Here is a 14,730-nt window from a genome sequence, read left to right as displayed (position 1 = left end):
CAAAGCCTGCAAGCTCAACAACTCAATAGGGTTTTGAACCCTAAAGGCAACAATCACAATGTCAAGATTTAACCAATGCACCATGCAATTGATGGCAAGAATATGATATTTTGATAATATAAGGTAAAATGGAAATACAAATCCCCTTGTGGACATGCACAAGAGGAATCTCATCCTCCAAATTGGTGGCTATTTAAAGTGCGACCTATACAAATTAGTACTTGTTTGAGTTTTCAAGATGGGGAAATTTGGAGATGTGATTTTGGGATGGAAATATCTTTTCTTGAATTTTAGGGATGGCGAGGGGGTGGTCATTAAAATAAATTAGACAAATTGAAAGCTGCTGAAATTCCAAAAGTTAAATACAATGTGCTCAATTTGCAGTGACAGTCCTCTCCCTTTTAGCTTCTTTGGGCTTTCTAGCTTTTTAAAAATAAAAAGTTATTAATTTTTTTTTATGCACCAAGCATAGCAGGCTGTCTAGTCTTGAAAAAAGAGGAAGTTCTCTTCAAGTCCCAAACCCCTGTGACATTTGGGACATCGATTGGATACCAGGGAATGCTGATGAACACTACCTTTGATTCTTATTTGTGCAGTGAATACTGTAAATTTTGAATAAGTGTTTTTCTAATTCCTATGATCCTTCATGGCTTCCTCCAGCTTCTCATTCTTGAGTTCCTTTATAACCAAGAATGGGGTTACTTTGTGTAGGTAGGTTCAAAGAATGCTGCTAATGAGCTACTTGAGTGATGTGCCCCTAGAGATCATGATGGCAACAGTTATCCAAAATATAAAATAAGACTGCAATTGTGGTGGGAAATGGCATATCTCAAGATGCTTTGGCTGCATTTAGTAGTCATTGAAAGAACCTAGAATATGGATTGGATGGATGAACTGAAAATGGAAAACGACAGTGTTGACGTGTTTTTTATGACTACGTCGAACACAGAATAAAGTTGCCTAACTGTCACTTCACTCTCTCTTGATCAAAGTGCGATTGCATGCTAAGATTGCAAGAAGTTCAAACAATCGACTCCAAGGTTCCTTTATGCTACGGACGTGACTTAGTTGGCTGATGTGATTGCTGGTAATCCAAGGGGCCTTACGTTTGCATCATTCTTTCACTTCTTTGTTGTGGCTGGAACTCCATCATTGGATATGGCAATTTTGCGATGCTGCTGCTTTGAACGGACTAAAATGAACTGAAAGTTAAAGGGAAAGGGTTTAGAAGGATCTAAATCTACTCCTAAGGGCAGTGATATCAACAGCTAATGCTTTGGTGGACAAATTCCAAACAAACCAAGCTTTGCTTCGCCAAGGTCAACTACAACTCTGCAAGAACCGGTGCAATCTTCTCAGGATGCTAGAGGATTTTCAAATCGGGAAAGTATATTTGAATACCCAAAACGGCGCAATCCAAACGACTATCCACAATCGAACTTAGCACAAATTTAGGGGGCTCAGACTAACTTTACATTGCAACTTACAATTAGCAAGATGCAAAAACTAAGAACCATGGAAATTCATCAGACACCATTACATTCTCCATTGAAATCAAAACACTTTACTATATCTAATTTAAGCGAGGAAGGTGAAACCATGCAAGTCTTGAAAAAATAACTTAAGTGGACACCATCAGAGAACAATGTTTCACTGTTATTATCTCAAAACTTATCGCAACAATTTCATACAAGCCTCCCTCCCCTTTTACAAATGAGGGGGATCACCCCTTTATATAGGCCTCAAGCCATGATAACATGCAAAACCCTAATTAGGGTTTTCCCTAAAAGATTCACCACTCAAGGTGCAACAAGGTGGGAATCAACATTTAATAACCCATCATGCCCATATACAATTAATTCAAAAGTACCCAAAATAGCATCCATTGTGCATTAAATGCACCACCTCTTTCAAATTCGGCCAACATGCGTTGAATATTCATCCATGCAAAAATCACCCCATTATGTCATAAATGCTCCATCATTTCCACATGCTGCGACTGCATGCAAAAAGAATTTGCCATAAATTCAACATGCAATGATCGGGTCGCCATTTGGTCAAATATTCCGGAAATGAATGCGCCACCATATTGCCATGCGTTTAATAGATCCTTGCCATGCAAGTGGACCCCCACCATCGTATATCTGCTCTTGCATATCTGGAATTGTTGGAGAGGGAAAATTCGATTTAGGAAGAATTTTCTTGAAGTCTCCTCAACTTTCCTTGCTTGAAGAAGGTTTTCCATCAATTTTCACCATCTCCTATTTTTTAGGAAAATTTCCAAATTAGGGTTCCACGGTCTAGGAGAGAAAATTCTCCTACGAATCCAAATTTGTAAAAAGTTTTGAAATTTGGATGTGATTTGATGCCCGAGAATGGATTTTTAAAATTTTTTCCCTGTGGGGGAAATTTCTTGTATAGTTCATCCCTGATTCCTTCCTTGCCTTAGAAATTTTATCTTCAATTCATCCTTGGGTGTGATTTCTTGTTGTGGAGGAATTCTCCTTTGGAAAGGAATTTGTTCCTTACCCTGAGGAAGGAAATTCTTCATGCCTTAGCCAGTTTTCATGATTTCTAAGAACTATGTCCTGAAGGAAGAAATTTCAAACACTTAGTCAATTTTTTTACCTTTCCTGGAATTCTGTCCTGAAGGAAGGAATTTCCGACACAACGCCAATTTTTTCACTTTCTTGGAATTTCTTCTTCTTGGGCGCAATTTTGACTTGGTGGAGGATTCAGTGAATTTTGTGAATCCTCCATGCCTCCTTGGTTTTGGCGCCTGTCCTTCATCTTGGGCGGAATTTTGACTTGGTGGAGGATTTAGTGAATTTTGTGAATCCTTGAGACCCTCATTTTTGCGCCCAAGTCCATAGTTGGGCGGATTTTCACCCCTGTGGAGGATTCATGGATTTTTTTTTATTTATCCTTGCCTCCTCCATTCTTGCGCCCAATCACTTCCTGGGGCGGAATTTTCTCTATGTGAAGGATTCATGGATTTTTTTGTGAATCCTTGAGACCCTTATTTTGGCGCCCAAGTCCACAGTTGGGCGGATTTTCACCCTTGTGGAGGATTCATGAAATTTTTTCATTTATCCTCGCCGCCTCCATTCTGGCGCCCAATCACTTCCTGGGGTGGAATTTTCACTATGTGAAGGATTCATGGAATTTTTTGTGAATCCTTGAGACCCTCATTTTGGCGCCCAAGTCCATAGTTGGGCGGATTTTCACCCCTGTGGAGGATTCATGAAATTACAAACATTTCTTGACCTGCCTCATCTAGCGCCCAATCATTTCCTTGGGCGGAATTCTTCATGCATGGAGGATTTTGATGCTTTTCACAAGTTCCAGGCTCTTCGTCAGGATATATATATGAAATATAACATTTAAGTATAAGAAAGGAAAAAGACATACTTTAAGTTATATTTCATATATATTGCGAGGATGTTTGAGAGTCGTTTCAGGTCCATAGGAATCATAATGCAAATTCTGGATTTTGGAAGATCTTTAAAGTTTTCAGACAATCAAATTTCAAGCCATTTTCGGATTAGGATGACATTGGTGGATTGATGTGAATTTCTGGACTTGGATGATTTTGCATGCTTTCCTCTTCTGGAATAGGAGTTCCAAACTTAACCATTTTTTGATCCAACTTGTCTGCCTTCTGACTTTTCCGGATTTAGAAATAGTCTTCAGGAACGTTCAGTCGTCAATGTTTTCAGAGATATTCAGCTTTCAGTGTTTTCTTGTGAAGATCTTGCCAAAAATAGATTTTCCCAAATAGTAAGTGTTTCAAAATGTCAAGGTTTGGGCAAAATAGGTCATAAAAGCACTTACTAAAAATAGAACTTACTAAATATAGTAAGTTTGATTTTTGGCAAAATTAGACCAATGTGGGACTCAGTAAAATCCCTAAAAGAATAGGAACTTTCTAAAAATAAAAAGTTGCTCCGTTTTGGCTCAAATTTTACTGGGAGGTTCCTTGAAGGGTCCTAATTCCAGTCGTATGTTCAGTTTCTTCAAAACCCTAACAAAAACCTCTAAAATCTAGGTCAAAAGGCATAAACCCCCAAAAGACAAAACAGGCCCTAGACTTCACCAAACTTGCTCAAACGAAAAGCAGATTTAATCAATATGACCCCCAAACACTTGCAAAGCGGAGAAACTGACGAGACTGCTGCGAAAAGACCCAAAAAACAAAGCCAAAAGACCAGAAGGGCCAAAAAAGTAGGGGGTCTCCATTTGCAATGGGGCGATGTGTGAAAACGTCACAACAGGCAGTTGAAGCTAAATTAAATGTTAAAATAAATTTGGTGCTGCTAGTGTGACCAACAGTAAAGAGAGTAATGCACTGCCAATTGTGTCAGCTACTGAATGTTACAACTAGTCAAGTTGCAGCTGATGGATCAATCGACAGTCAGATATTTGGGATGGGTGGGGTGACTCCACTAGCTAGCATTTTAAATTTTTATATTTATTATTGATCAAGTCACCATCAGTGGGCTAGATGACAGTCATTAATAAGCCCTTGGTAAGAACTAAGAAGAGAACATAAGTTTGGGATGGTGGCAACTCATGACAGTATTTTAGAAGATATGAGATTTTGACGTTAGATATCAAAAAACATATACGAGATAAAGGTCATTAAAGAAACGAATACATGAAAATCGGCCATCTTAGAGACAATTTTAAATATACACAGGAATATATCCCCCAAGAAACTGAAAAAATGAATTAAAATTGAACATGGAAGCTCCTTTTACCGAACAAAATAATTAGTATTGGGTTGTGATTATCCTACACTGATAATAATTGTGAGACATTGGAGGCTTATAATGCATTACATGTAATTAAAATTATAGAGACAACTTGAATATAAACAGATTAAAAAGCCCATCAATTTTAATTTTTTTTATAAAAATTAACCATGGAAGCTATTGTTGCTTGTCAAAATAAAGGTTATTTGTTGTCATTAACTCACATTGACAATAAGTACAAGACAAGGGAGGCTTATATGACATTACACACATTAAAAGTTATTGACATATAAATGGATTAAAAAAATCCATAATTTTTTTTTTTAAGAATTGACCATGGAAGCCATGATGCTGATCAAAATAAAAGTTATCGGGTTGTCGTTAACCCATATATATAATAATTACAAGATAAGTGTAATGTCCCTTTTTGGGAGGACACTAAATTTTGCCCGATATACTTGTAGAATTATTGCAGGTTATGTATTTCCAGTCTGCTGTGGTAGTTTGGACAGATTCAATTCGATGTTGTTTCCCTCTTTAAATGCACGTCTGCTATTTATATCAATCTGATCTGCTGCCTATACTCAGATATATATATGCATGAATGAGAATCCTCTCTATTCCATCCAGTCTGATTCTCTGGTTATTGATTTAATGTTTCCTCTTCTTTTCCTTCGATGCCTGCTTAATTATTGTTTGCAAATTTGTATTTGTGTTCTGATCTCTTTGATATATGTTCATATCATTCTTCCAGATTTTCTTATAATTCTGATTTAGGTCTGCTACTAAATCTGCTTTTAATGCTTCAGATATTTTGTTCTATTCCATGGATCCTTCCTTCTCAAATGAAAACTTCTCCACTTTATATCCTCCAATGTGAGTGAGAGTCACGCCTCTTCTTAAAGGTCACAACCTTTCACAATTACCGCCCTTCGAAACGGTCACAACCTTTCATCAGTGCTGCCCCTTTGAAAGAGTCACTTCCTTATCTTCTTCCCATGAATGCTTTCTTAATTCCTTTGCTTCCTTCTTTCTTTCTTTTTTCCTTTTCTCCCCAAATGAAGTTCTCTTCTCTCCCTTTTATATCTCATGTTTGAGGGAGTCACAACTTTTCATTTCATGCCTTTTGACCATTCATTAAACTTAACTAACTTCTAATTATATTAATTTTTATTTTTATTTTTTATATTTTAATTTATTATTATTATTTATTAATAAATCTTATTTCAACAAGGGGACATTACAAGAAGGGGGACTTACATGACATTACACACACTGAAAGTTTTGCTTATATTCTAATTTTTCTATCGTAAAAGAAAGAAGCACATCCTTGCAAGTTTTTGTTTTTTTTCTTTTATTTGGGAGATTTTTTGGATGGTTCTTCCTGCTCATCTATGTGGAAACCCTAAGGTGGATGATTGTATTGTCAAATCTTGCACCGATTTGGTGCATGCAACAAATGATGTGATTTACAAAATTTTTGAAGGCAAAAGCTTCTTGGATTTTGTGGCTTTGGATCCTTCGTTTCCTGCATTGGTCAGGTGTATTGCCCTTGTTACCCCATGTAAAAATGAGGTGGATTTGGCTCAAGATTCCTGGTTGTCTCAAGGTGATATAGAGGAGATGTTAAAAGACACATTTTCTTTGGATCTGCACAAACCCCTAGTGGGTGGTGAGATTTGGCAAGGGTTTCCCTATCTCAAGGCAATCTTGTTCTTGCAATAAGGGTGAATTGTAATACAGTGTTTGTGGTGACAGTTGTACGCTATAATCTGTGAAGGAAGAAGGATATTATTCCCTGTTTTGGGTAGTCACATAATACATCAGTGCAAGATATTTTTATATGAAAAAGAAAGGTACTCCAAGCATGGTCTGATTTGTATGTTCAACTCTTTCTTGGATTTGAAATAGTTGGAAGTATCCAAAGTTTCTTTCTTTTTTATTATGTAAATTTGTGTAAGATAGGAATTTCATACTAGGCAAAGGACCATGGTTTGGGATAGCCATGTGCTGCTTATAAAGCCTTGGTATCTGGATTTTAACCCATTTACAAGGATATTTTCAATTATGCCTATTTGGGTTTGGTTGCCTTATCTTCCGTTGTAGTTTTGGGTTGATTTGTGCTTTCAAAGTATCGAGAATGCCTTGGATCATTTCATTTCGATTGACCATGTGATGGATGGTCATATTCGCTTTGTTGTGGCTTGAATTCAAGTGGAAATATAAATATCAAAAGGATTGCTAGATGTGGTTTGGTTGTGGGTGGATAAAAAGATTTGGAAGCAAATCATAGACTATGAAAATGGGTTATAAATGATTTGTAATGCTGTTAAATCTTCTCTTTCTAAGAGTTTGACTTGGTGGATAGGAGCATGTATTGGGCATTTACCAGTTAACCAGCCTGAACCAATTTTTTTGGTGATTTGGTTTGCTTCTCTCCTAAGTTGCCTTTGAAAAAGCCCGTAGTTCATGACTATAATGTTCAAATTAGATGGAGCTTTTTTCAGTGTAATCACCTTCCAAATGTGATTTGCAGAATCCCTTTGCAGGCAGCAGGCTGTTGATGTGATTTTAAATGTAGAGGCTGGCTTGTCTGTCGAAAGATAAGCTGCATGACATAATGATTAATTCAGCCATATATTGGTTTGGGAGATAATCAGTATTGTGCCCCCTGCTCTCTCTAACTCATCTTTTGGCAAAAAGTAACTGGTGAATATGTCATTATCTAATACTCAGATGGTCGTTCAAAGTGTGTAAGACTTATTGGCAAACCGGTCTGTCTTATGTGGAAGAATGGGGTTAGGATGAAGTGGTATCTAAGAATTGCAAACTAAGAAACCTGTGAAAGGACATCTGGTCATAAGGTCTCATAAGAAAAAATGATGGATTGATATGGTTAGGGCATGCTTGTCCTTTATGTACCTGTCGCCTTTGCATGGATTTGCACAAGTTTTTAGATTCATGTTTTAGTATGTATATTTTTTTTTGGCAAGATTGGGCCCTGCAATTGATCCCCAATTTTTAAACAAATAAATAATTTGAAGAAAAAGAAAAAGAAAACATCACTTAGAGAAGTTTCATGAGTTTTGTGTCCTGTTGCCTCGTGATTATTACCAACATGCATGAGAGAAATGACATAAACTAATTTTTTTAAATACACAGGTAAAATTCTACAAAAGAAAATTTTAGACAACAGCTGATACCTTGACTGATGTTCATCACCACTGATGGTTAACCACATGTCAGGGTTACTGGGAGACGAGTCTCCGGACCCCCAGTACCGGGACATGTCTCCCGTCTCCGAAACATCTTGGGAGACTGCAGGGTTCACAGGATGCGTGATATGGGTTCTCTTCAGTTCTACAAAAGTAGACGTGATATAGCCGTAAAGATGGTCAATACAAAATTTTCCAATAGGCTTAGGAAAGTTCATGCAAACATGACTCTTCTTAATTAACCATGCAGTGGGAACATGAATAAACTGCTCTAAGGGGTTGGAGCATGTCATACTAGTGTAAAAAATGTAATAAACGAGTTGTGTTTCTTCTGAGAGATTTTTATATATCATTGCTGATGATGATCATGAATTCATGGTCTGGGGCAATTCAGCAGATTACTGTAGAAGAGCAAGGGCTGAGAGGAGGACCATTCGTGGAACAGACACACCTAATCTTTTGCCGGATTACTGTGTGAATATTAAGTAAAATGACCTTATTATAGGTAATCATTGAATATTATGATAAGCTTCTCGTAATACCATTAACTGTTCCCACACAAAGTCTACTATAAACATGGTGCATATAAAAATTTCCAATAGACAAAGGAAAGCTCATGCAAACATTACTGTTCTTAACCATGAAGTGGGAACATGAATAATCTGCTCGATAACTTAAGGGGTTGGAGCATGTCATACTAGTGTTAAAAATGTAATAAACTAGTTGTGTGTCTTCTGAGAGGTGTTTATATCAGGAGATTACAGGAAACTTAGTTATGGCTATATGGTTTCATGGATTGTACAATAGCAAGAGCTGAGAGGAGGAACCTATTAGGACATGCACGGCTTATAAATAAAAGTAACACAATCGATTCTTGGAATACACACTTAACCTTTTGCTGGATTGCTGTGTGCATATTAAGTAAAATGACTTTTATTATAGGTAAAAGTAAAACCATTAGGTGTTTCCATGCAAAGTCTACTAAAGTTGGCCCATCTGCTTGTATTTTTAGGAACAGCAAGTTATACAGTCTGGCAAGGGCGGATGCATCCAGTGAGCAGCCCTGTCAACCGGGGGTTCAGGATGGACCGGTACTCTCTCTGAAGATTGGCTGGTGCTCAGATGAAAGCTGTAGCGAGAGGGGTTCAGTGAAGGCTATAAAAAAAGGTGTTCAGTTCAGGTAACACTCCCTGCTGGCCCTATATTTTTTAGTTTATTTTAGTTGCCTTCCTTCGAAGCAGTTGAACTTCTATATCTGGTGAAAGTTGGCCTAGCTGCTATAAGGCCTGCCGGGGAACTACCTGCTCGAATTCCGAACTATAGTTTCCCACCCAACCCTGCATGCAGGGTGGGCTGGGATTCAATAGTCGGTATCTAAACTACAACTATAATGGGGTGGTGGTGGGGGGTTAAGTTCTCGTTGAATAGAATAGTGCTCCTCTCACCCTGACTAAAGGAGGGCCTACTGGGAAGGCTGGATAACACCCCCAGGGAACTCTAGTAGTTACCGAGTTGCCATATAATTTTGAGGGCGATTAGTCTACTGTCCCACCCCTATCAAGCCACCGGTTGAACGAACCTCTTTGTCCTACCTTCCTTCCGGATAGGATGGTCCAGCTGAAGATCTTGCCTGGGGGTGAAGCCTATCTAACCTCCTATCGGAATTGAGCTCTTGAACTCCCTGCCTCCCAACAACTAATCCTTCATGATAGATGCAGAGAGTGATTGTGAAAATTAGTGAACTGGTGCATTTCAGGGGATTTCAGAAAACCTGCTTGTCATGGGGTACATATCTTCATTGTTTATGCAAGAGCAATTGCTACACCAAGAGAAGGAAAATCCTCAGGACTTGAGTGCTTTATATGTTAAAGTAGCACAGCTCAGGCCTGGAATAATGTTGCGTGTTGTATTGTGTTCTGCATGCTGACTGGTTTTAGTTATTATATTCTTTTTCCTGTTGACCATCTGCATATGTCAAGTACAATGCCAATTCTGGACTCATTGAGTTACATGATAACATAAGCAAAACTTTAGTGCACTTACTTTTTTCAGTCACCTGGAAAATCCAGTATAAGGACAGTGATTGTGTTCCTGTTCCCGTATCTGTATCTTTGGGTGACTTTTTATATTTAGCAAATTAGCATAGCTGTGCCTTTATTCATTTGGTCATGTACCCTGATTTGAATGGCATCTCTAACCTCTTAACGAAACCTGCACTCCAATGTCTCTAGTTGACTGTTTCTCTTCATCCATAGTTTTTTTTTGATATATGATACCAGACTAGGGGTCTGGACATGTTCTATTGCATTTCAAAAGATTTTACAGTGAAAGTTCAACAAATCCTGCTTCTATATGATGCAGGAGTTACAGATTCAAATAATCTTTTACATCTTAGGCGTGTGGTTAATCCCTAAACCTATCTGACTGGTATAACAGTCATAATCTATTACAATTTTCGCCAAAAAACAAAAATGGTCTCTGTTTTATTCTCAAGCACACCATATTGCTCATTTATCAAATTTCAAATAAACATCCATTTTACCCATTCTGCACTAGCATTTCTGGCTGCCGCCTCCTCTTGCCACTCGACCACCGCTTTTGGCTCTTCCAGCATGTGCTTTACAAACTCCAATCCAGCCATTGCTTGCCCTCATCTATGGTCCTCAGCAAAGGTGGTACCCCAAATAATGAATGGCTGCAGAGTGGCATTGAATTTGTAATAAAGTCTTGGCCAACAGCCTCCATGTGCATCTGAATCCAGCCCTTGACTCTGCCATAGCTAGGAACTTCTCCATACCGCCACACTATCGGCTTTGCACACATACCTCCATTACTCATTTACCTTTTCTTTTCAGTCCAATTCGAGCACTCTAGCCAAAAACATGGATGCGATATCTGTGTTCGATGCTCAGGAACCCATCTCCAAGCATCATCTTGATTGCTTTAAGCATCATAGGGCAATGTCTTGAGAAGACATTTTTTAACCACTCATCGAAAATTTTGCCTCTGAAGGCAATTTGTTGCTCCCTTGCCCATAAGCAGAAATTGGCTTCCATTTTCACTCCAGAGTGTGCTAAGAACTGTGTACATTTAACAACTCAATTGCCCTTTTATCAACTCTCTCCAGCTCATTATAGCTCTTCAATCCTTTCCCCCATACTATTGACCAATAAACTGGTTTGGCCTTGGTAATGAGTCCTCATTGAGACGTAAAATTGTACTCCATTCCTTTACCGAGAAATTGTACTCCAGTTCTTTACCGAGCTCGTTGGCTATATAGTGTAGATTTCAATGGCTCCTGTCCTCTACTAGTGCGATAGCCCATTGAGCCAAACAGTCCACTAGTGCATTCCCTTCTTTATAAATGTAACTTATTCAAAATTCTTTAAACTCATCCAAAATCTCTCTAATCGGATTTATAAACCTACTTAACTAATAATCTGCAAGTCACCTTCCAGGTGTATTTTCTTTATCCCAAGCCTTATGCCTGTCTTTAAAGCTAACCATACTGCCAGTATCTCTGCCTCATTATTTGTCCCATCAGCCAGCTTCGTGGAATCAAAAGCAATCAGATTCCCCTTCCAATTCCGAGCCACACAGCCAGCCCCTGAGGGCCCTGGATTCCCTCTAGAAGCACTGTCGAAGTTTATCTTTACCCATCCATCCTCTGGGGGTTCCTATTTCACTTCACTTCTTTTAATTGGATTCGGATTAACCCGATCTACCTCGTGAACGGGGGCTCTTCATTCGTAGTTTTGAAAGGTATGCCAGTTGCCTTTATTTATTACTTATTTTTCTGATTTCTTTTTGTCAATGTTCTGAACCTGGTTTACTATATTGGAGTAGTATTTAGACCTTTTTGTTGTCTTTTCTCTTGTTCTCTCTATTTTCACGTCAGTTAAAATTTCAGGAAAACTAGGAATTAATTTTGTGTTGTGATTTGACTATTTTATGTTATAAATGCTTAAATGAAGTAATCTGATTCTTTATTTTATGCTTCATTTGTACAGGATCTTTGAAAAGTTTTCAGAGGCACACCTACAAATGCTTGTGAATGAGTTGGAAGAAAAGTTAGTTCTTGAGGAACAATGGGAAACTGTGATAGAAAAAAAAAATGATAATTTCTCATATAGTGCAAAATGCTGTGATCCAAAGGTTTATTTCTTGACGTTTTTTCTATATTGTTTAAAACACCATACCTTCCTGTTCCATGTAGTGACTTGAATTGTTTTTTGTGGACAGGATGGCAGCGCTACAAAATATATCAGTACAACTATCTTTGAGAATTGCACTACAGAGTTATTAAGAGATTTCTACATGGATGATGAATATCGGAAAGAATGGGATAAAACTGTTGTTGAGCATGAACAACTAGAAATCAACCAAGAAAATGGAATAGAAATTGGTCGCATAGTCAAGAAGTTTCCATTTCTCACACCAAGAGAGTATGTTCTAGCTTGGCGTGTTTGGGAAGGAAAGGAGAAGAGCTTCTATTGTCTAATTAAGGTAGCACAATAATTAGTAAATTCTTTATAATATTTTTTCATCCAGGGTATTTGCATGGACTGAAACACTGACATCCTGATATGGCTTTTTGGAAGGCCTGTGAACATCAACTTGCACCTCGACAAAACAAGTACAAACGTGTTGAATTTTATTTTTCTGGATGGCATATTAGGAAAGGTCAGAAATATGAAGAATGAAGTCGTCTTCCTCACATCTGTGGCCTTCTGAGAATTTTTTTTCCACTGTCCTTAACTTTTCTGGTTAGATAATTGTAATTTATTTCTTTTGTTGGTTTGTTGATACAGTTCCTGGTAGAGATGCTTGTGAAATTAAAGTGGTTCATCAGGAAGATGCTGGGTTGAAGCGTGAGATGGCAAAATTATTCTTCTCAAAAGGCATCTGGAGCTACGTATGCAAGATGGACATAAATTTGCGGAAATATGCAAAAAGAGCTAAATCACAGTACATTAAAAAACCAAATGCTGTCGCTTTGATGCAGAAGGCAAGTGCCGAATATCATTCATGTAGAAAATGTGTTTTATGGAAATTATTGCAGAGTTTGACTTTCTATGAAAGAGTTTGTTATTGTTTTTTAATGAGTATGATCTGCCTGTGCAAAGGACAAGGTCTACTTAATTGTCCCATAAATTGTAAATTATAGAACACAGTACAGTCGTCTGTGCAAAGTTTTTTTTGAATTTTCTGCAGTTTGGTATGGTGACACTAATAATTTGTCTGTTTATATTAGCTCCATATGGTTAAACTGATTTTGAAAAGATGCTTTAGATTAACATGGTTTTAGGAAGGATTACAAGGAGCCAGATACAATGATTATGTTGTGCCTCATCTGGTAACTCGACGAAGGTGAAAATCTGTGGATATAAAACAGCCAATTTGAAGGCAGTGGAATATATCAACTTATATTTTTTGGTTGTGTAAATACTGTTTTATCTAAATCTACATTCATCACAATTTGGTTCTTATGAGTTTTGATCCTTTTTCAAATTTACATAACTAACTCATTCTACCAAAATGCAATTCTATTTACCTTGTGACAAGCTGTTACAAAGCAAGTTTTATCGTCATAACTTATGTCTGATGTTCAGAACATGGATAGAGCAGAAGTGTATTTGTGCAATGTCTGTTAGTTCACTTTTGTTTTTATATTGTCTGCAGCTTGTTAGTTATCTGCCAGGAAGTGTACACCTTCAAATCACCAGGATAACTGATTTGTTAAATTATGTAATATGTAAGCTATATTGTTAAATTTATGTCAAAATTATTTTTATTTGGACTGATCTCAATCTAGTATTTGCATGGACAGTTGCCAAGTGGAATTGAGGAGAATCCAGATAATGATAGGAATCCAATAGAAGCATCAAGTGTCGAATCCATTGTCACAAACAGGAAAGGGATTCAGCAAAAGAGAAACTCATTTTCTCGTTCTAAAATGAAATTGCTAGCAAAGGGGTTATTGCTATTGGGTGGAACAGTCTTCCTCACAAAAGGCCATTCTTCTCTTGGGGCAAAGCTTGCTGTGGCATGTCTTGTGAATAAATTGATTAAAAAAGATGGTGCCTCAAAAGACAGTATACAAAAACAGCTGTTGTTGAGGCCACCTATTGAAAACAAGCATTGGTGATGAATGGACTGCATATGAGGAAGCTATTAGCAAGATGTGTTTGGTCAGTGCTCCGTGTTGGATGAGACACTCAAATAAATACTGAATCTAGGAGTGGTTGGCATCATTGTCCAACATTGTTATGGTATGCTCAAATGTGAATATCATATTATAGTTGTGTTTAACACTATTGTATCTTACAATTGTGTGATCCAGCTGTGAGGTGTATATTATAGGTCAGTTCTAAGAAGGGAGATGTTCATTTGTCTATTATAGGATTTTTAGTTCAGAAAAGTTGAAGTTATCAATCTGTGGCACTTATGTTTTGTCTTTTTGGATTTGCAAGGAAAAATTATTATATTTATATTTTATGTTACCATCTAATAAGTAGCATGGAAGGATATAGTTCTCGTAACATTTTGAGAGTTGCAATTATCCAACTTTTTGAATAATGTAAGGCATTCTAAAATGAGTTATCTATGAAATCATTTAAAACATTCATGGTTTTGAGATCTACAAGGAAAAATAATATATTCTCCTGAAATAGATAAAAAGAAAACAAAGATTGATGCATAGACAATGCTGTTTTTATGTGGATTCCATTTACTTATGGATAAGTGCAGGTGAAAGAATG

The 14,730-nt window shown here is 37.4% G+C and overlaps 1 protein-coding gene across 3 annotated transcripts in view; it reads left to right on the top strand.

Annotated features, from left to right (window-relative positions):
- Nucleotides 1-14,513, top strand: part of LOC131060449 (uncharacterized) — a 51,491-nt gene extending 36,978 nt beyond the window's left edge. Inside the window, exons 2-7 of one of the 3 annotated variants that reach the window (XM_057993683.2) lie at nt 8,988-9,149; nt 11,980-12,124; nt 12,212-12,475; nt 12,571-12,652; nt 12,781-12,977; nt 13,800-14,513. In XM_057993683.2, the coding sequence (XP_057849666.1) occupies nt 8,988-9,149; nt 11,980-12,124; nt 12,212-12,475; nt 12,571-12,652; nt 12,781-12,977; nt 13,800-14,117 (1,168 nt within the window). In that variant the 3' untranslated portion in view covers nt 14,118-14,513. Of the gene's footprint in view, nt 1-8,981; nt 9,150-11,979; nt 12,125-12,211; nt 12,476-12,570; nt 12,653-12,780; nt 12,978-13,799 lie in introns of all 3 variants that reach the window. The other 2 variants (XM_057993682.2, XM_057993684.2) reach the window with 2 other exon arrangements.
- Nucleotides 14,514-14,730: the final 217 nt, after the last annotated feature.

Source organism: Cryptomeria japonica, chromosome 2 (genome assembly GCF_030272615.1).
Source record: "Cryptomeria japonica chromosome 2, Sugi_1.0, whole genome shotgun sequence".
NCBI lineage: Eukaryota > Viridiplantae > Streptophyta > Pinopsida > Cupressales > Cupressaceae > Cryptomeria > Cryptomeria japonica.
Note: the sequence above shows the minus strand (reverse complement) of the source record. Positions and strands in the feature narration are given on the sequence as shown.